A 21,625-nucleotide genomic window follows, 5' to 3' on the forward strand; every position below is an offset into this window, starting at 1 on the left:
TAATTGTATTATATATAATATATTTCATATATTAAAACAGTATATAAAAATGCATTTTAGGTTTAAATGATTAAATATGATTAAAATTATACATGAAAATACATTTTCAAATTTGATAACAATATTAATATTTTTATAACAATATTTAGAACTAAATAATATATATAAAATGTATATTCTTAGGTAATTAAAAATTAAACATAATACATTTTAAATATATACTCAATATGCCGTAATTTTGCATTTTTACTCCAATTTTGTGTACAAATGTCTTAACTTTTGATGCTCAAATGAGTCAGGAGATGTTAAAACATGTCATTTGATGTTGCTTTTGATTCAATCATCACTCTCAGGCCTGAAGGTCAAGTCACACACATTGCATTGTGGGATAACGTATCTCGCACACTGTGCAAACATCATAATTTCAGTCTTTACAGCATTCCTGTCATTGCACTGACGTTGTGGCATTGACTGTGTGTGTGTGTGTGTGTGTGTGGCAGGTGATTGGATTCTTCAGCCAGCGACTGGAACAGGCAGGAAGTGACCTGTCAGTGGAGAGAGTTCAAGAGGTCATCAAGAAAGGTGCGGCGGCCCTCCCTAAAGAACGTCTGAAGGTAAGTGCACAGATATTTATGATGATGCATGTTTCGTACATTCACAACTTCACAGAAACACTCTAAGCAGACAAACGCCGTCTATCTGGCGTCATCGACCCGCTTTCCACCTCTCCACCCGTCTGACCTCTCCACTCTGATATTTGTTCCATTTTCAAAACAAAATATCTAGCTGCGTCTAAATATGGAACCGTGACATTTCACTTCCTCCTAGAGACAGGAAAACAAATTCTTTTAAGACACACTGGATTAATAATTCACCAGCTGACTGAATCACACAACTGCCATCTGTGCACGCGTACATCAGGTGTTACCATGGTAAAAATTATTAATAATGGTTTTATAAATAAATAATCAGCTAAATAAAAAATTTCTAAACAGCCTTGTGTTTTGCAATATTTTATTGAAATGAAAACACTTCACAGTAGTAGTAGATTAATTTAGCGAGTGAAAAAAGTGAATTTGCATTTTTAGTTTTGTAAAAAAAAAAATATATATATTTAGAGAAAATCTAGTAAATATATATATATATATAAATCTAGTACAGTATATATATATATATATATATATAAAATTAAATAAACAAATTAATGTACAAACAACATATATGTACATGAACATATAACAGTATATTTTTAATATTTGTTTAATGGCATCTTTTTTTATGACTGAATGCCATGATACCAATACTAATTTCTCTATAAAATTCCCCCACCCCTAATATTTAACCATTGACTATAGCCATTCAACATTACAGTGTAATTGAGAGCAATCAATTTTATAATTTATTAGACTTTAAAAAATAACTTCTAATTTAAGTGAACTTAAAACAATCTTCACATAAACCCATTATAATAAATGTCATATTTACCTGTGCCCTTCAGCAGAAATATAGGCTACAGAAATTGAAATGGTCAAACACCAAATTCTAAATTAAATATAGATGAATCCTTAAAGCTATAAAAGTTCTTTTTTCCTCTTTTTTTTCTTTGTCCTTTGATTAATAGACATCACAGCAGCTGGTTATTAGGTTATTTTGGTTATTTCTTTAAGAGCGGCCGCTGCCGAACGTGACGCGGATCTGACACTCATCATATTTTCTCTCAACTCTTTTTACCTTTTTTGACCCACTTCAGGTTCAGAGACATGTTCTTAAATGTGACTCATATAAAATATATTACATGCATGCACAGTTTTAAGGCAGCTTTAATCACCTTTTTGGTAACTTCATGACTGAACTGACCACGACATTGCATGCACATAGTTTATTTCGTGCTTTGATATGAAAGGATACGGGCTACAGCGCGCGCCGGCGCCTTTGTGCGTTTGTATATATATATATATATATATATATACAACCTATTTGTAAATATATGTATATTTGTAAATTATATAAAAATTATATATAATTATATATTTAAAAAAATACTTTTTGACTAAGTGGTTTACTAAGATGGCGTTTTAGTGCCACGTAAATAAAAATAATAACAACATTACGACAATAAAGTCATAATATTTTGAGAATCAAGTCAAAATAACGAGAATAAAGTCGAAATATTTTTAGAATAAAGGCAAAATTACGAGAATTAAGTTGTAGCAATAACGAGATTAAAGTTATTATATTTTGAGAGTATAGCCTATTTTGCGCATGCAAATGGCCCGGATTGGGAGCACCGGGAGAAATTCCAGTGACCTGGCAACTGATTTGAAAATATGTGGGATTATTAGCAGAAATCATGCCATGTGTCATATACTCGCAGAGACAGTATGATTGGAAATAATATTTCACGTCTTCGAATGCATTCATTATTTGTAATGTTCCGGCCACCCAGTAAAATATATTGAGCTAGTTTATTCATGAAACCCACTGTCTGAGTCTACTGTTGATTTTGAGAATACATAGTATTGCATCTCTAATTTCTGCTAGGTTTTCTCTAATGGTTTATTGGCATGTGTGTGCATTTCTATTTGTATGTTTTCCTTTTTTGTGTGTGTGTGTGTGTTGCCGTCCCCAGGACTTTGATTGACTTTGATGGAAAAATTCTCGTCTAGACATCTAGACTCACATACACACACACACACACACACACACACTCAAGCATGCAGTGGGCAACACTTATCAGAATCAGAGTCCCAAGAGAGCAGCTTTGTGCTTGAGGGATGTTCCGTACCCTCGGCCCTGGTACAGACAGCCCTTATTCCACCACAAACACGCGCACACACACACACACACACACACACACACACACACACACACACACACACACACAGCAAATCAACTTAAGTTTTTAAATGATTTTTTTTTTATTGAAAGCTGAGTCAACTGTTGAATTAAAGGGATAGTTCACCCACAAATGAAAATTCTGTCATCATTTTGCTACTCCTTCCAAGTCTGTATGACTTTTTCCTCACAAACGCAAACACACACACACAAACACAAACACAAACAAAGGAAGCATGAAGGGCCAGACTGCCTGTCTGCCCAGAGCTCTACCTCTTTCTGTCTCTCCGGTTTTCTTTCTCTCTCCCTCTTTAGTGTTGAATAGGAGCAGCGACAGCCGCGTGTGACGTGGATGGAGTGACAGAGGCGGTGGAATTTGTTGTTCGGCCAGTGTTCTGGTGTGTGTGTTGCGTGGTGATAAGACAGAGACACCGTGGCTCCTGTGAGGGAGGGCGACATCAGTGTAACACACACTCAGACATGCTTTCATAAGACTTTTGGATGCATTTTGAAATACTCAGATGTGACACTTAACATGTCATGAGAAAGACTGCTTTCTCATTTAGAAGCCAAACTCACTTTGACATCCTCAGTTTGTGCTTCTAGGGTTATTTTGATTTAAGTCATCCTAAAACCAAAGTGTCCCTGTTTAATTTCATAATACACTGCAGTTCAAAGGTTTGGGGTCGATACAGTAAAAATTGGAAATATTTTTATAATTTAAAATGTTTTCTATGTGAATATATGTTGAAATGTAATTTATTTCTGTGATCAAAGCTGAATTTACTCCAGTCTTCAGTGTCACATGATCCTTCAGAAATCATTCTAATATGCTGATTTGCTGCTCAAGAAACATTTCTGATTATTATCAATGTTGAAAACAGTTGTGCTGCTTCATTTTTTTGTAGAAACAGTAATACATTTTTATTTTCATGATTCTTTGATGAATAGAAAGTTTAAAAGAACAGCATTTATTTGAAATAGAAATCTCTTGTAGCATTATTCACTTAGTCACTTAGTCAATTTTGATCAATTTAATGCATCCTTGCTGAATTTGTTTAAACAACAACAACAACAAAAAATATTACTGAGCCCAAACTTTTGAACAGTAGTGTATATGATTCTGGTCTTTTTTTTCTTACACGATTTAACATTGCATGTTATTTTAAAGAAAAAAAAATAATTCATCCAAATCTAATAACTTGCCTCTGGAACAACATTTTGACTCCATTATGGATATGTAATATCCACATTTGCATAAATTCTTATCAGTATATGTCTTTAATCAGACGCAAGTGAGTAACCATCTCTCATGTTTAATATATGTGTGTTTGCATTCTTACATAAAATCATCTGTGTCTGTTTCCCGTGTGTGTGTGAGCAGACAGATCCATGAGTGTGTGTGTGTGTACCTACTTAACCATATTTTGGGGACAAATTTGTACCCAAAACTGAGCTAAACCTGACAAAATCTCCAAAAACCTCCCTTTGGGGATGTCCTCATTTGTAAAACTGGTATAAAAATAAAGTAAACAAAGTTTTTTAAAAATTTTTAAAAATGCAGAAAGTTTCCTGTAAGGCGTAGGTTTAGGTGTAGGGCGATAGAAAATACAGTTTGTACAGTATAAAAACCATTACGCCTATGGAATGTCCCCATTTAGATAGCTAAGTAAATGTGTGTGTGTGTGTGTGTTAGTGAACCGTCTCTGCTCTGAGGCTCCGACTGCTGCAAACCAGGGCCAAGCCGACTGGCGACCTTGGAGCGCAGCCAACCATGAGCCAATTCTACAGTTTGACGCAAGACTTCAGTTCAGAGAAAATCTGAGTGTTTAAATAGCTCTGGACTTACATTTGCCCTCAGTGGGACTCATATGTACTCTGACATCAATCCCTGCACCGCTTTATTTCCTCTTTAAAGGATGTGTTGCAAATGTTATTGACCGATTCTGACTCTGAAGGGGAATATTTTTTTGGAAATGACGATCGGTCGTCTAATGATCGCACTTCTCCCGGTACATCTTTGCAGCGCAATGGTGCCGCCATGTGGGAGAGCCGGGAGACGTGGTAGAGGCAGCTGGTCTGGATCTAAATAGGGCTGGAAATGGCGATGACAATGGTGGCTGGGTTTATTTGAGAAATGAAGAAGTATATCAGGACTGGATCAAACACTTTGATGAGCCTGTTGGTAATTTAGTACTTTCTCCTGTTTTATTGTTGGTTTCCTCTTTTCTGATCATTTGGAATGAGGATAAAAAGACGGGGAAAAAAAACCATGCAAATATGTTAAAACATCCATTCAATATCTATTAATTCCTTAATATTACTGATGAAAAAGTAGGCTTACAGTAGATCTCTATCTTTAAGTCCTTTCAAGCCACAAGCTTTTGAAATCGTGATGTCAAGCATTTTTCCCAAAAATCCCTGGCGCCTAAAGGGTTAATTGACAGAGAAACGAGCAAAAATAAGCAGGAAACAATGTAGATGGGACTTGATTTTGATTGGATTGGGATTTTGAAGATATTTTATTGGGTTACAAGTCATATATATATATATATATATATATATATTAGAAATTTCTAAATTATATATATCCAGTTGAGTACATTTTACACATTTTGGTATTTATTTGTAAACTTGTGATTTTTTTTTTCATAAGATTTTAATTTGGGTAATACAATAACATTTATAGAAATTTATTGTAATGAATTGATCTCAGCATAAAAGTACTGGCATGATGTATAAATACTTTACTAATTACATTTGCATTACAATAATGAGAATTTTTTTCACTTTTCAGTAATGAGAATTGGTAGGAAATGTGCTTAAATGTCTAAAAACACTGTCACAAAATAAATAAATAAATATATATGCAGAATATAATTTCTTAATTCTTTCTTTTGATTTTATGGACAAATATGACCAAGACAAGCTCTTGACGTGTTCTTGACACATTGACCCGTAGAGTTTTGAAGACAATAAAGAATGAGCTAAACGTCCCTTGTGTTCTGCCATCAGCCATCCTGAAAGCCATTGACCTTTCGACTTCGAGTCCCTCATCACGCGAGTCGCTTCATGTGCTCCCACGTGTGACAGGCCGGGTCCGTGTGCTCGCATGGCGTCTGAAAGGAACAGACAGACTTTGAGAGGCTGTGAATAGAGCCGCAGTGTAGCCGAGCCAGCAGACCCGGAGTCAGCGAGTCCAGCCAACTTCTGAGCCCTTTCTGTGGAGTCAGATATGAAAGCGCTTCAATGCAGCCTCTGTTTGGCACAATGAGAGCGCTGGGGAATATGATAGGATGCTGATGCATTATTAACGCCCATGGGCAGCTTACCTGCTGTCGATTACCTGCGACTCACCTGAGCACCGGCTTGGGTCGGCTCGGGTTGATCGGGGTTGGGTCGGATCGCTGTTGATGGACCCGCCACCTCGCAGCTGTTGGTTTTGGCCAGTTGTTTCCTGCATATTTTATGTAGGATATTGTAAGCGTTTGGTTGAGCTGGATTGGGTTTGAGCCGTTTGTGTTGGCTCTCGATTCCTGTAGCTAATGTTCAACTGTCTGATTGAATACTAATACTTTAATATTTGAGACGTACACCACATCCAGGCTTATTTCTCCACGTAGGGATCTTAGCCTTCTAAGATCCCTACGTGGAGAAATAAGCCTGGATGTGGTGTACGTCTCAAATATTAAAGTGTTAGTATTCAATCAGACAGGGTGTTAAAGATCATGCGAAATGCACGTTATAGCTTATTCTCCTCAGAAAACCGCCCATTATGCGCCTGTATATGTTGTGTGGCATTAGCATGGCGCTAACAATGCCAACATCATCGGTTTGATTCCCAAGGAATTTCTTGAATGCATTGTAAGTGTGCGTTTTCTGCTGTGATGGTTTCAGTAGCGCATTCCACCAGAGAGGAGCAGAGAGCGTGACGGTGTTGCAAAGCCATCTTTGTTTTCCTTTATTTGACGTATACCTGCGGTAAATCTGAAATTGGACTTAATTCTGAGAATAAAGCAGATTGTGCTGGTGTGCTCATGGATTTCTCATTTATTCCCGGCCAAGACTGATTTAAAGTGTCCTAATTTGCTTGTGAAATTTAATGAATTGCATGCACCTTGTGGCTGTAGAGTGGGTCATATAAAGAATAATTGTGACCTGTGCTGGCAAAATGAGTCACAATGAGCAATTTTTCAAAATTTGAAAATGGTGTATGATTTGTTGGAATCAGACAAAAAATGACTGAGCTACACCTGTTTGAAGTCAATAGTAATGCATGGATCTAATATAATGTTACACATCAGATGTTTTTCCCCAACAGTTCCCCAAACGTTCACTTAAGACATAACAGATTATGTTTGTGTGAATACTTAAATACTGTGTATATTTATATTAAGGAGTGGAGAAAAGGTGCTCCTCTCAGAAAACGTGCAAATAAAGATAATTAAACATCTAAAATTATTATTTGGAGCATTGGGATCACTAGACGAGGGCTTAATGAACTCATTTTTGTGAAAACCTCAAAATCAACTAAAATCTTTTAGTCTACTTTGCCGTAGCTCAAAATTAGCCCGTGTGCATTCCGACTCATTTTGCCAGCATGGGTCACAATTGTGCAATTAGCAGCACATGCAGATAGGTAGGACACACACACATGCCTTTGCTTGTGGCAGTACCAAATATCGGACAACTTGTGGCTGGCAATAAATATCCATGATTTACAAAAGTATGTAATTATATTTATAGTGTTTTTTTTTACTATAAATAAATACTATATATAATTTTAATATTATAATTACACTATATATAATTATAAATAGTATATTGATTATAACATATAGAATTTAAAATTATATTATAATAGTATATTTATATTTTTTCTTTATAGTAAATATATTAATACATATTTATATTTATAATTATTTTTTACAATTTATTTAACATTTTTAATTTTATAAATTAAATTATTTTATTGCCATAAAAAATCTAATGAAAAAGAAATCACAAATTTACAAATGAATAAAAAAATTTTTTTTTTTAAAGTTAGTGAGAATTTGGAGAGAAATGTACATAATTGTCATGAAACTAATACTAATGCAAAAATGAATGAATGAATGTATTCTATACATTTATTTGTAAATATTTATTTATATGAGTATATGATATCATCATACTTGAAATGTTTCAGATTGATTTCATTAGATGATAGCGCCTGAATTCACATTTCAAAGAAGAAAATTCTGAGTTATTCTGTGTTATTTAGATTTATACTGGAAAGTGATTTTGATGCAGAAATGCATAAATCAGATGACATCCTTTCTGTGGCATCAGTTTGCACACAAAGTGTCCGTTTCTGAATTGATCATCAGCTGTGATAAATCACTTTGCAATTTAATCTTATTCAAATTCATTTGCAATGCCAGTGCCCTGTATTTGAGTCTCAAAGCGCATATTCATTCATGTAAATCCACAAAAAACTCACTAGACACACAATTTTGTTTGTATGAATGGCTACGTTTGCATGTGCTGTCAAGTTTGCATATGTTTTTTTTCACAAACGTAAACCTTTACAAAGCTTTCTCTGCCACAAACTCTCAAGGTTCTGTGGCAGCGAAGGACTTCCAGAGAGTTGCTCATTGCAGCAGCCGTTGAAAAGCAGTGTGTCACCAGCCTCCTGGTTTTTTTACACTGATGGGAAATGACAGCATTTGTTTGCAGAATCGCTCCAGGGGAACTGTAAGGTTCCAGTAAAAGGAGTTTCTTAATGTCTTCTGGGCTTCTTTTCCTCCGTGGCCTCTGAAAAGAACAGAAGGAGGATTTCTGTGGTACTGCGAATAAAGCCAAGAGTGAACGGCGTTACCCGCAGCCACAGACAGACAGCTTCCTGTTTCAGAAAGTGCTCTTCCTAAAAGTCAGTTTATACGTTTGAGAGCTTCCTGTGGGCAGGAATCAGTCGTTGTGTTTGTTTAGAGACGGATCAGTGGTCATTGATACTGAGAAGCAGAAACAGTGGCCATAGTTAGCAAGTCAAAACTACACCAAGAGCTTGGCAGCGAAGGACTTCCAGAGAGTTGCTCATTGCAGCAGCCGTTGAAAAGCAGTGTGTCACCAGCCTCCTGGTTTTTTTACACTGATGGGAAATGACAGCATTTGTTTGCAGAATCGCTCCAGGGGAACTGTAAGGTTCCAGTAAAAGGAGTTTCTTAATGTCTTCTGGGCTTCTTTTCCTCCGTGGCCTCTGAAAAGAACAGAAGGAGGATTTCTGTGGTACTGCGAATAAAGCCAAGAGTGAACGGCGTTACCCGCAGCCACAGACAGACAGCTTCCTGTTTCAGAAAGTGCTCTTCCTAAAAGTCAGTTTATACGTTTGAGAGCTTCCTGTGGGCAGGAATCAGTCGTTGTGTTTGTTTAGAGACGGATCAGTGGTCATTGATACTGAGAAGCAGAAACAGTGGCCATAGTTAGCAAGTCAAAACTACACCAAGAGCTCTTGTAACAGAGCAGAAGGATTGTAGGTGTAACCTTCAAAATCTCAATAGTGAAATTATGGAGCGGAGCTTGATTTTATCCTCCAGCATCTGATTGGATTGTGATTGAAAGATATTTTCTGGGGTTACAAATTTTAGTTCTATTTTTATTTATTTATTTTGTGGTGAATTTTATATATTTTACAGATTTAATTTTATATTATTATCATTATTTTATTTATTAATTTCATTAAATATTTCATGGAGTTTATTTATTTATTGCTCTCATGACAATTTAGCACATTACCCCTTTTAAATTTATTTTGTAAATTAGTTTTTTTTTTTCTGTTTGTCTTTTATTTATACTTTTTATAGATGTAAATTTTATAGATACAGTAGATAGGTAGATTTATAGATGGATTAAATTCTGTGTATACAATCTATAAGTCATTAGATCTTATATATATATATATAAGATATATATATACAGTGGGTACGGAAAGTATTCAGACCCCCTTAAATTTTTCACTCTTTGTTATATTGGAAATTTGCTGAAATTGTCGTAAGAATTGATAACTACCATGATCTGAGATGTGAACTGATGATATATGTTTCAGTTAAAGCCTCAAGTTAGTTTAGTAGCATAAAAATCCTGTTTAATAGCATCATTCCTGGTTCTGTGTAACATTAACCACAAACTTGAAGTGACATGAGATATTAGAGAAATCGCTGTTGCAGGCTAAGAGTGTTGCTAACTTACCTGTTAGTAAATATGAGAGTTTTGATGTTTATTTATTTATATATTTAGATGTTGAAATGACATAAAAACCCAAACTGATTCAATTGATTCATCCTGCTTTTCAAATGTATTTGTACTTTGTATCAAATGTTTTAATGTTGTGATTCATCTCGTAGTTTGTTTGGTTGGATCAAGGCTGAGAATTAATGAAAGGAAAATGAATGAATGGCAAAATGCGTCCAGTAGCGAGGCCGGTGTAAATGTAGACGCTCAGGAACTCAAACCCTGCGGCTCCGTCTCCTCCTCACCTGATTAGCTGCTAACGTCTCAGGTACTAGCGCCGCGTATCGCTTTACCAGAGGTTAAGAGGGTTGTATTTAAACATGAAAAGCAGCGTGTGAGGTGTTCCCGTGTGTCATATAATCAATCAAACTCAAGTGTATTTACCTCACAGGTGGATGGAATTACACCTGCGTCAAAACTGCAAGCGCTTCACCTGAAATCAGATAACGCGCGCGCAGTATCTGTGTTCAGCGCTCATTATCAATGCTTATTTACGCTCTTCATTTGCACTCAGTCCTTTTCGAATGTTTTTACTTACAAAAGAATAACAAAACTCTTCACTGATGTGACAATCAAAATCAAACCACAGGAAATGAAAATGGACCTGATGGTGAACGCTGCATCGGTGCATGTGATTCTACAGAATGAATATTTATCTTTAATATATAATCTTTCATCAGTATGAGTCATTTTACGTAAGAGAATGACGCTGGATGTTGACTTACACTGTCTTATCTCAGAGCTGATCTTTGTGCCTTCAGGGCATTATTTCTGAACATCTCATCCATCTCATGTTATGACCTTCAAGGTGAAATAATTCAGATTTAAAGCATCTTCTGCTCTGCTTCATTTTAATTAAAAACGTTTCAGGAATGCAGTGAACATTTACACCAGAACTGATCGCAATACAAGTCAGATCCAAGATGATGAGAAATTTTTGTCAGACAAGAAAAACTTGCATTGTGCATTATTGCTGTTCTCGTCACTCTTGATGTTAGTCAGTGTTGATATTGTGAATTAAACTTTAAAAAAAGTTATTTTACAATTAAAGATGAAATAAAATGAAATGCAAATATGAGATAAAAAAAGCAAACTAAAATAAAATAAGTTGACGTATTAAAATATAATAGATGAAAAATTAAACCTAAAAAACGTAAACTAAAATAAAATAAGCTTAAGTTGAATTACTAAAATTACTAAAACTAAAACAAAAAATAAAGCTAAATAGAAATATCAGAAAACTAAAACAAACTGAAAATATACAAATACAATTCTGTTGAAATTTTTAATTATTAATTAATAAGCACATAACAAAATGACTAAAACTTAAACTAAAATTAGAATTAATACTGAAAATATAAAAATAAAAGCTAATTCAAAATATTAATAAATACTATACCATTATACTGCATATTTTAGTTGCTGTTCATGTCAGTTTCTCACAATGCTCTTGATTTGAATCAGTGTTGTTATTGTTAACTAATAATCAAATTACTAAAGAATTTAAATAAAAATATATAAAAAATTATTGTATTTAAAATAAAGATGAAATATAATGAAATATAAAAATGCGATGGAAAAACCTGACACTTGTAAAGTTAAAAAAAGTTTAAGTTAAAGTACTAAAATTACTAAAACTGAAATATAGAGCTAAATCGAAATATTAAGAAACTACTAAAAATGTAAAAATTACAATTAAAATGAAAACTGAAAAATATAAAAAATAAAATTCAGTTAACTGACTGAACACAATAAAAAAGGTCAACCTGCTGGCCACTTTGTTGTTTGTGTAGAGATGCATTGATCGATTTGAACATTTCAGCAGTAGTGAATGGATACGTGTTTCTCCTGCAGAAGTTTCCGGAGCTGAAGTTTAAATACGTGGAGGAGGAGCAGCCGGAGGATTTCTTCATCCCGTACGTCTGGTCTCTGGTCTTTAACTCTGGAGTGGGTCTGTGCTGGAACTCTCAGGGCATCGAGCTGTTCAGCATGGACTCGCCCTGACGGGACGCGGGACTCTTCAGGTGTCTGTCTGTGTAAGTGCCTACACACAGCTCACGCGTCGTGCATTGAACCCCTGAGCTTCCGTCCTCATCGCACCGTTCAAAGGGCTGCAGCTTCTGCTCCGCTAACAAACACGGATGCTCATCGCCGGCTGCACTGAATTCTGGGATTGGTACGATTTGGAGTTTCAGTCACAGCTCTGATGTAGCTAAAACACTTTGGTTGATTGTGATAATCATTTGTTTGTATGCTTGTTTCTGTTTGTGGGTCATGGGTCACGTGGGGAAAATGAGTCCAACCAAAAGATTTCTTGTCTGACGGTGAACATTAATCATACTTTGACTCCATTAGGAATGATTCTTAAAGAAATAATTCACCCAGAAATGAACATTTGCTGAAAATGTGCTCACCCTCAGGTCATCCAAGATGTAGATGAATTTGTTTCTTCATCAGATTTGGAGAAATGTAGCTTTGCATCACTTGCTCAGCAATGGATGCTCTGCAGTGAATGGGTGCCGTCAGAATGAGAGTCCAAACAGCTGATAAAAACATCACAATAATCCACAAGTAATCCACACCACTCCAGTCCATCAGTTAATGTCTTGTGAAGCAAAAAGCTGCGTGTTTATAAGAAACAAATCCATCATTAAGATGTTTTTAACTTCAGGCTGTTGCTTCCGGCTAAAAAAATGAGTCCTCTATCAATAATATTGCTTTCTTCATTGAAAAAGTCTGAAACAGGAGAGCATTTCACTTCTCGATGTTAACTGATGGACTGGTGTGGATTACTTGTGGATTATTGTGATGTTTTTATCAGCTGTTTGGACTCTCATTCTGACGGCACCCATTCACTGCAGAGCATCCATTGCTGAGCAAGTGATGGAATGCTACATTTCTCCAAATCTGATGAAGAAACAAACTCATCCTAATCTTGGATGGCCTGAGGGGTGAGCACATTTTCATTTTGGGTGAACTATTCCTTTAATGAGTTTATGATTATTTATCTGATTATTATGCACAGCTTCATCACATATCACTATATATAGTAATTTACAAATAAATAATATTTGACCATTTTTGGCTTGTTTTATAGGATGCTTTGCTGTTTTAAATTAATTTATTTATTGTTATTATATTTAGTTCTTCATACCCATATACTGCTCTTATATTAATCTACAACTGAGCATCTGCACAACGAAAAACCAAAACGTTATATATATATATATATATCATGTTCATCTTTACCACTTGGGAAAATATCTTGCGTTTAAGTGGTTTTCTAAGCATAATAAGAATAATAATACGTATTTGGATATTTGTGTAATAAAATAAGCGACTTTCCCATGTAAATGCCGTTTAGTGTATCATTTATGTATATTATAGATTCAGGTAATTGCATGTACATTACTGTATAGACAAATACACACTGCATTTGTTGCATTGCTGTTTATTCCCTCAGTTTTAGTTTTTAGGTACAGCGATGGAAAATCTTTCCTGTCGGATGACCTGCGTAAGTAATTAATAAAGCGTAGGGTAAATATTACCCCGTTACTGATCAGTTTAGGTCTTATTACGTCCCTGTTACACTGCGGCACAAACTTAAAGCATAAACAGCCCATATTTACGCTTTTGCTGAATTTGTTTAGTTTTCTTTGCAGGTCTTTATAGGAACAATTTTTGTGTTGTGTTTTTTTTTTTTTTACATTGAATTTCATATTTAATGTTTAGAATGTATGATTAGTTTCCCTGTATTTTGCATAGCATCTGTTTATTTTTTCCTCTTTTTTTGGATTCATTCTTGCATATTTATGTATAAAGTAATGAGGAAAGACTCTAAAAAAAAAATTGCAGTTTTGTTTGCATTAGCTATGACTGATTTAGACTCAGTCTTTCTAAAGTGTGAAATACCACCAATAAAGCAACAGCAGAACTCCTGCTATAATTCTGGACTTTCTTGTGGTTCTTTAAAGTGCATATAAAAATCATGTAATTGCTTGAAGGCCTAAAACGGTTTATTGAAGAGTATTTGGAGGAAATGAATGTGCTGAACCAGTTCTGCTGAAAAAGAGGACCGTGACTGTTGAGTGCTTTCCATTACAGAATAAGTGAATCATGGGAGTCAAATACACCTGTGAAATCAAGCGTTTCTACAAAGGCGTCAGTAACTGAAACCTTTTGTGATGCTTCATCTGCGTGCGTCAGTATAAAGTCAGTGCAACATGAACAAAAGTGCTTGTTTTGTGAGTGTTTGGTCAAATCTGTTGATTAGTTAGTCTAATCTAAACTGACACTGAATGAATGGATTCAACAGAGACCGAGAGTTTCCATCAGAGACGCTGTGTGTTTGTCAAAGCTCCGTTCATACCGTCACAGCTTCACGGTTCACCACATTATACCTGCATTATGTTCAGCTTCTCAACTCACAAACAGCACGATTATTAGTGCTAAATGTGTAAACATCTAGTTATGCTCATTGTAATTGTATTTTTGTGGTTATTTTATTTGTCATTTTCTATTCATTGTTGTCATGTGTTTCATGACAACAATGTTATTCACCAGTGTTATTTTAGTATCATTGAGATACTATTAGAGTTTTTATTTTTATTTAATTTGTATTTTTATATTTTCATTTTCGTTTTTATTTTAATTGAAGTCATTTAGTTGCTTTTGTCATTTTTTTTATTATTGATTTTTTTATTTTTTTTAATCTATTTTATTCATTTTTATTTTAGTTGGTTTTAGTTGTTTTTTTTTTAAACTTATTTTAGTATATCAAATGTTGTTGTAAAATAAGTGTATTTTATTTCAGTTAATGTTTGTTTATTTCAAGTAACACAAATGTTTTTAGATAAATATATAGGTATTTATTTAGATATTTTCTGTTTTAATTTTTAATTTTAAAGTTTTGGTAATTTAGTTTTTTTTTTTTTTTCATTTTTATTAGTTATTGATTTTCTTAATGTCTATTTTTATACATTTTCATTTTAGTTTGTTTTAGTTATTTATTTTAGTATATCAAATGTTGCCTTGGAAAGTAGCTTAAAATGAGTATATTTTATTTCAGTTAAACGTTTATTTGATTTCAGGTAATGAAAATGTTTTTTGGCTGGATGGATATATATGTTTTTTTACATTTTCTGTTTTCATTTTAATTTTAAAATTTTAGCAATTTTATTGTTTTTTTCTATGCTTATTCTTTTTTTTTTTTAGTTGATGTCAAATGTTGCCTTGGAAAAAAAAGTTAAGAAATAAAAAATCAGCTAATTTTATTTAAGCTAGTTGCCAAGTAACAGAAGTGTTTTTTTTTTATGGTTTTACTTTTAGTCAGCTATAATAACCTTGGTATAATTATATAATGCAGAACATTCAGCATTGAGCTGAAGCCTGTATTTGGAGACGTGTGTGTGTGTGTGTGTGTGTGTGTGTGTGTGTGTGTTTCAGCGCGAGCAGCAGATGGTGGAGGTTTTGCCGCAGTGTCTTTCTTCTCACCTGTGAGGTCACCTTCTCTATTCCCGACTCTGTCATTCAGGTGAATGAAAGCACTGTGGGATTGTGGGTATTGTATTTCCAGCAGACAGCGGCCAAACGGCGTGTCGTCACAGTCTGTTGTGCTCAGGGAGTGTTTGTTTTGCGTGTATGATGTGCAAAGATTCTTCCAAATATCTATTTGGTATATTAACAATATTATCATTGAGTAAATTACTGTTTTGAAAGTGGCCTTAACTCAAGGTTAAGCGAGTACTAAAAAACTTTTAGGTCCATTATATGTTGATTAAATATGATATGCATGAGGATGAGTTCTGTTTAATAATTTCTCATTTTTAATTATTGATTTGTTTGTTTACAAACGGAGATCAGAGCTGAATTGAATGAAAATTTTTCATTTTCACAGATTCTGTATTAATGTACAAATTTCACATTTTTGTCCACCGTTTTATTTTATTATTATTTATGTACTATGATAGTTTTTATTAATATTTTTGAAATGGCTTTTTTTATATTTTCAGTTTTGTTTTCATCTTTTATTATTTTTATGTGCTGTTTTGTCTTTTTTTCCTTTTAAAAATATTTTTAAATGTTTTTTATCATTTTATTCATTTTATTTCAGTTTCTAATTTTAGTAATTGAACTGATTTCAGTTAGTTTTAACATTTTCATTTAGCTAAAATTTTCAGGTAATATTTATATTTTCTATTTTTCATATTTATTTCAATAACAGAAATGTTTTAATATAGTTTTAGTTAATGATAACGACTGTTCTGCTGCCTCGTAAATTATTTTTTATTTATTTATTTTTAATAAGTTTTGTAATGCATTACTCACAACTGTGTATAAATGTCAGTGTGTCTGGGTATTTCCCTGCAGACAGCAGGGTCACCTGTCTGGGTCAATCTGCAGATCCCGCCCACTTCTCCATGACTGGGGCATCACCATGACGACTGTGATGCTGTTGGCTTTTGGCATTAGAAATGCTGTTGAAGCTAGATTGGCTGATATATCTAGAGAGCAGAATAACATACGGATTTTGACTTGGGACTGTAAGAAAAAAAACTGCTCAGAACTATTGCTAAAGAAAAAAAACTGCTCAGAACGATCTCAAAAAAAAAAAAATCTGCTAATCACTAAAATCACAGAACTATCACTAAAAAAAATAAAAACCGCTCAGAACTATTGCTAAAAACCACTCAGAACTATCGCTAAATAAAATAAAAACCACTCAGAACTATCGCTAAATAAAATAAAAACCACTCAGAACTATCATTAAAAATAATAAAAATGCTCTGAATTATTGCAAAAGAAAAACTACCTACAGAACTACCTAAAAATTTGTTTTTTTTAAATGCTCATAACTATCACTAAAAAAATAAAAATCACTCAGAACTATCACAAAAAATTGCTCCGAACTATCAAAAAATAAATAAAAATCACTCAGAACCATTGTTAAAAAATTTGCTCAGAACTATCGCTAAAAAATAAAAATCACTCAGAACTATATAAAAAAATATATATCTAATACCTTAGCAAATGCATAGCAACGTTCTCAAATCACCAGAATCTAGTAACTGCATAGCAACATTCCCGCTCGGAACAAATTAGCAACTGGATTGCTACATATTTTTAAAAATGCCCAAACACCTTAGCAACCGCATAGCAACACCTTGTCAACTAAAGGGAACAGCATAGCATTGCACGGCACAATATATTAGTCTAGTTGATATTTAGTCATTCCAAATCAGTGCGATCTTCAGTTTATCTTCCTGTTTTCCCTTCATTAACTGATCCAGTGTGTGGATCTCTCGTGAAGCACTCGAGTGGACAGCCCGAAGTTTAACAGAGCAATTCAATGTCATATAAGACTCATATAAAGTGAGGTCTAGAGTTCAGCTGACGGTCATAAAGCAGTTCCAGCTTTTACAGTGGCATCCAGTGAGAGATGCAGGCAGAGCGGAGCATGTGGCGTCCCATCTGGGGATCATGTCCTGTTTGATTCGTTCACGGGAGCCAGTTTGTAACGAACGCTAGACAAGACGCCACCGTCCGCACGCACTACACTGCTGTTGTGTTTCCTTTTACATGTCAGTCTGTCCATCAAAGCTCTGTGACGTGATTCTTCTGCTGTCGGTTTAGCTTTCAAGTTGAGCGTACGTCCTCCTCTGCCTCTTTAAATCTCTTTTCTGTCTGTATAGGGGCCGCGTCGGCCCTTATAGCGGCTCCATTAGCCGTAGTTTCATGTAGCATGTGTTCTTCTATACAGCAGGGTAATTACGTGAGGTGATTACATGCATTCTGAGAGGCTGAACACATGAAAGTGCTGCAGTGATTGTGAGGAGAGGCCCGTCTTTAACATGCCTGCCATTTACAGCAACAGGCTTTAACGCGCTGAACGCTGGAATCTGCACAGAGGTTTGAATAGTCACCCTAATTCTGAGCTGACAGTGTTATTTAATATTTATAAAATGATTTTATACTATTTTGAATTAGCTTTTATTTGTATATTTTCAGATTTCGTTTTAACTTCGTTTTTAATTTTGTTTCATCATTTTGTCATTTTTCTTAGTTTTAGTAGTTTTTATTTGAATTAGATTAATTGGTCTGTAAAAAATTACCTACCTATTCTGATAGAGAGAGAGATAGATTATAGATAAAAATTGCTTGGAACTATCGCGGGGGAAAAAATCGCTCAGTATTATCGCTAAAAGCACTCTGAACTATCGCAAAAAAGATTGCTCAGAACTATTGCTAAAAAATTAAAATCGCTCAGAATTATCGTTAAAAAATAAAAATCGTTCAGAACTATTGCTAAAAAATTTAAATCGCTCAGATCTATCCCCAAAAAATATATATTGGTCAGAACTATCGCTAATAAAATAAAAAATCGCTCAGAACTTTTGTTAAAACATAAAAATCGCTCAGAACTATCGCTAATAAAATAAAAAATCCTCAGAACTATTACAAAAGATAAAAATCGCTCCGAACTATCGTTAATAAAATAAAAAATCGCTCAGAACTATTGCTAAAAAATAAAAATCGCTCAGAACTATCGCTAATAAAATAAAAAATCCTCAGAACTATTACAAAAGATAAAAATCGCTCCGAACTATCGTTAATAAAATAAAAAATCGCTCAGAACTATTGCTAAAAAATAAAAATCGCTCAGAACTATCGCTAATAAAATAAAAAATCCTCAGAACTATTACAAAAGATAAAAATTGCTCCGAACTATCGCAAAAAAAATGTAAATTGCTCCGAACTATTACAAAAGATAAAAATCGCTCCGAACTATCGCACATTTTTTTTTAATTGCTCCGAACTATTACAAAAGATAAAAATCGCTCCCAACTATCGCAAAAATTTTTTTAATTGCTTCGAACTATTACAAAAGATAAAAATCGCTCCGAACTATCGCAAAAAAATTTAAAATTGCTCCAAACTATCGCAAAAAATAAAAATTGCTCAGAACTATCGCTAAAAATAAAAATTGCTCGAACTATCGCTAAAAACAATCGCTCAGAACTATCACTAAAAAAATTCAAAAATAAAAATCACTCAGAACTATAACTGAAAAAATTTAAATCGTTTAGAAGTATTGCTAAAAAAAATTACAATTGCTCAGAATTATTGCTAACAAAAATCTCTCCGAACTACCGCAAAAAAAACAAAAACGTTTAGGATAGATAGATTGACTGGCAGACAGACTGTTTATAGTCTCTTCATGGTCTGCTTTCGTTCCGCTCTCACAGCGTGACCTTTGACCTCATCAATAGGGTCAGCTTCCTGTGGTCTGTTGTTTGGGTTTCTAGCAGCCAATTGATCTGCTTCAGTGTGAAGAGGCAGGAATTCTCTGAAATTCACATCAGCCAGACAAATCCAATTAAATACACTTGACACAGTATGAGCACATGCTGGATCTACAGAAATTGAGTTGATGCTGTATATGTAGACCGTTTATATGTGTTTTTACTTCTCAGAAAGACTGCTTCTGGTTCCTACAGTGGAGTGACGGCTGTGAGATCTGCGTCCTCCGCTCATTTATTAGTGACGCAGGCAGAGTTTGAGGTGAGCTGTTCTCCATCATATCACTGTCACCTCACTGTTTCTTGCTGATCTATCAGATGAGGCCGTGTTTGATCAATAAACAGCTGTTTTGTTCCTGAAGTCATATGTCATTCCCTCACAGGTCAGTCATGTTGCCACAACTAAAAAATACCTGACACAGGGCATTTGCTTGACTCCATTTGGACTAAATAAAAATAAAATGAGAGCATACATGCATAGATAAAAGAATTCATGATAAATTAAAGAGTTAAGTAAAAATAAGTAGAAAACTAATTTAAATAAAGATTTATTTAAATATCAGTGAATCAAGGACTGAAAGGATTCAATAAATAATTTAGAAAAAAATAAACATGTATTTATTAATTTAGGATTATACATTTAGACAATTTCTAAAAAAGTTAAAATAATGAGAGAATAATTAATAAATAATAAAAATATAAATAATCAAAAACAAATGAAAAAATCAGTAATTAGAAAGAAAATGTAAACAATATATTTAAATAATAAAAATGAAATTATTTATGAAAGATGGATGGATAGACAGTAGTGTTGGTGTTTGGGAGTTAATGTGTGACAGCAGTAGATCTTCACGAGCTGCGCGGCGCCAGCGGGAATCCGGCCCATCATCATCATCATTATCTTCTTCTCTAGTGCCCTGCAATGACTCTCTCTCTCTCTCTCTCTTTCTTTCTGTCGCTTATGGAATGTCGTGATCGTGAAGTCTGAAGCTGTTTATTTCCAGTGTCCGCGCGCAGCCCGTCTGTCACCCGGCGCACGCCATTGTGTCGTCCATTAATCAGAGAGCGCGAGCCCTTTTATTCCGCTAAAAACCCCTCGAAGCGTTTCAGGGTTTGAAAAGAGCGTCCAGTTAATGCCAGAGAGCAGACATGAGAGCTGTTTATGAGTGTGAGAGAACAGTGACTCATCTGATGCGGCAAAACTCTGCACATCCTCAGAAAAATCATTTGTATTACCGTTACTGACTCTCTCTCAGTCACGTGTGTGTGTGTGTGTGTGTGTGTGCTTTGAAAATGTGAACTATTTCTCACCAGTAGGCGGCAGCAGTTCTTATATACAGACAGAAACATGTTCACCCATTCACAAACACTGCCAATATAATAATAATTATTATTATTTTTAAAATAAACAAATTTTTCCAACATCTAAATATCACATATATTATAAATGACAATGTATATATGTGTACAACAACAATAATATTAATTTTAATATATTTAAATATTATATAATATATTATATATATATATTTAATTAGAATATATAATATAATAAATGTTGATAAATAATTTATAATAAAATACAGTAATAATAGTAAATAATGATGAGTTTACTATTTAATATTATTATTATTATTAGAAGTAGTAGTATTAAAATGATTTTACAAATAATGTATTTAAAATAAAAACTATTTACATAAAAAAAAAACATTGATTAAAAATAATGTATTAACTATTTTGCTCCAAAGTATAAATAATATATATTATAAATATGTATTATTATATGTTAATTCGGTATATTTGTATGCAAATTTCACAACTTTTAAAAGAAATGTGTTTTCATGTTTATGCTTTTAACATCATAAACATTTGAGTTTGTGTGTTTTCAGTGTGTGTGTGGTTCATTCTTAATGTGAATTTACCTGCTCGCCTGGCGCCAGTGTGTGTGTGTTTCCTTAAATGAGACTTCATAGCACAACAACACAACACAACCAGCACGATTCTAATCCCATCTGTTACACTGTAACTTTATAAACTCTGCGTCTGATGTCTCAGTCTGATGGTACATGTTACTTTGTTTAATGTTTGCGCAACACAATCACTTTTTCCTGCCTGTTCTTTTTTTTGTTTTTTGTTTTTTAAAGCGACAGGGTGTCTAGACAATCACATGACCCCCGACGCGCCAATGAGAGACGCGGAGACAGAGACACACACACATACAC

General features: G+C 34.1%; 1 protein-coding gene across 2 annotated transcripts in view; it reads left to right on the top strand.

Moving 5' to 3' along the window:
- Positions 1-12,522, top strand: part of LOC107705996 (dymeclin-like) — an 82,235-nt gene extending 69,713 nt beyond the window's left edge. For both annotated transcript variants that reach the window (XM_016509557.1, XM_016509556.1), the window contains 2 exons: positions 501-614; positions 11,959-12,522. In XM_016509557.1, the coding sequence (XP_016365043.1) occupies positions 501-614; positions 11,959-12,108 (264 nt within the window). In that variant the 3' untranslated portion in view covers positions 12,109-12,522. The remainder of the gene's footprint in view (positions 1-500; positions 615-11,958) is intronic.
- The last annotated feature ends 9,103 nt before the right edge of the window (positions 12,523-21,625 follow it).

This window comes from Sinocyclocheilus rhinocerous, unplaced genomic scaffold (assembly GCF_001515625.1).
Source record: "Sinocyclocheilus rhinocerous isolate Xijiao unplaced genomic scaffold, SAMN03320098_v1.1 scaffold1045, whole genome shotgun sequence".
Taxonomy (NCBI): Eukaryota; Metazoa; Chordata; class Actinopteri; order Cypriniformes; family Cyprinidae; genus Sinocyclocheilus; species Sinocyclocheilus rhinocerous.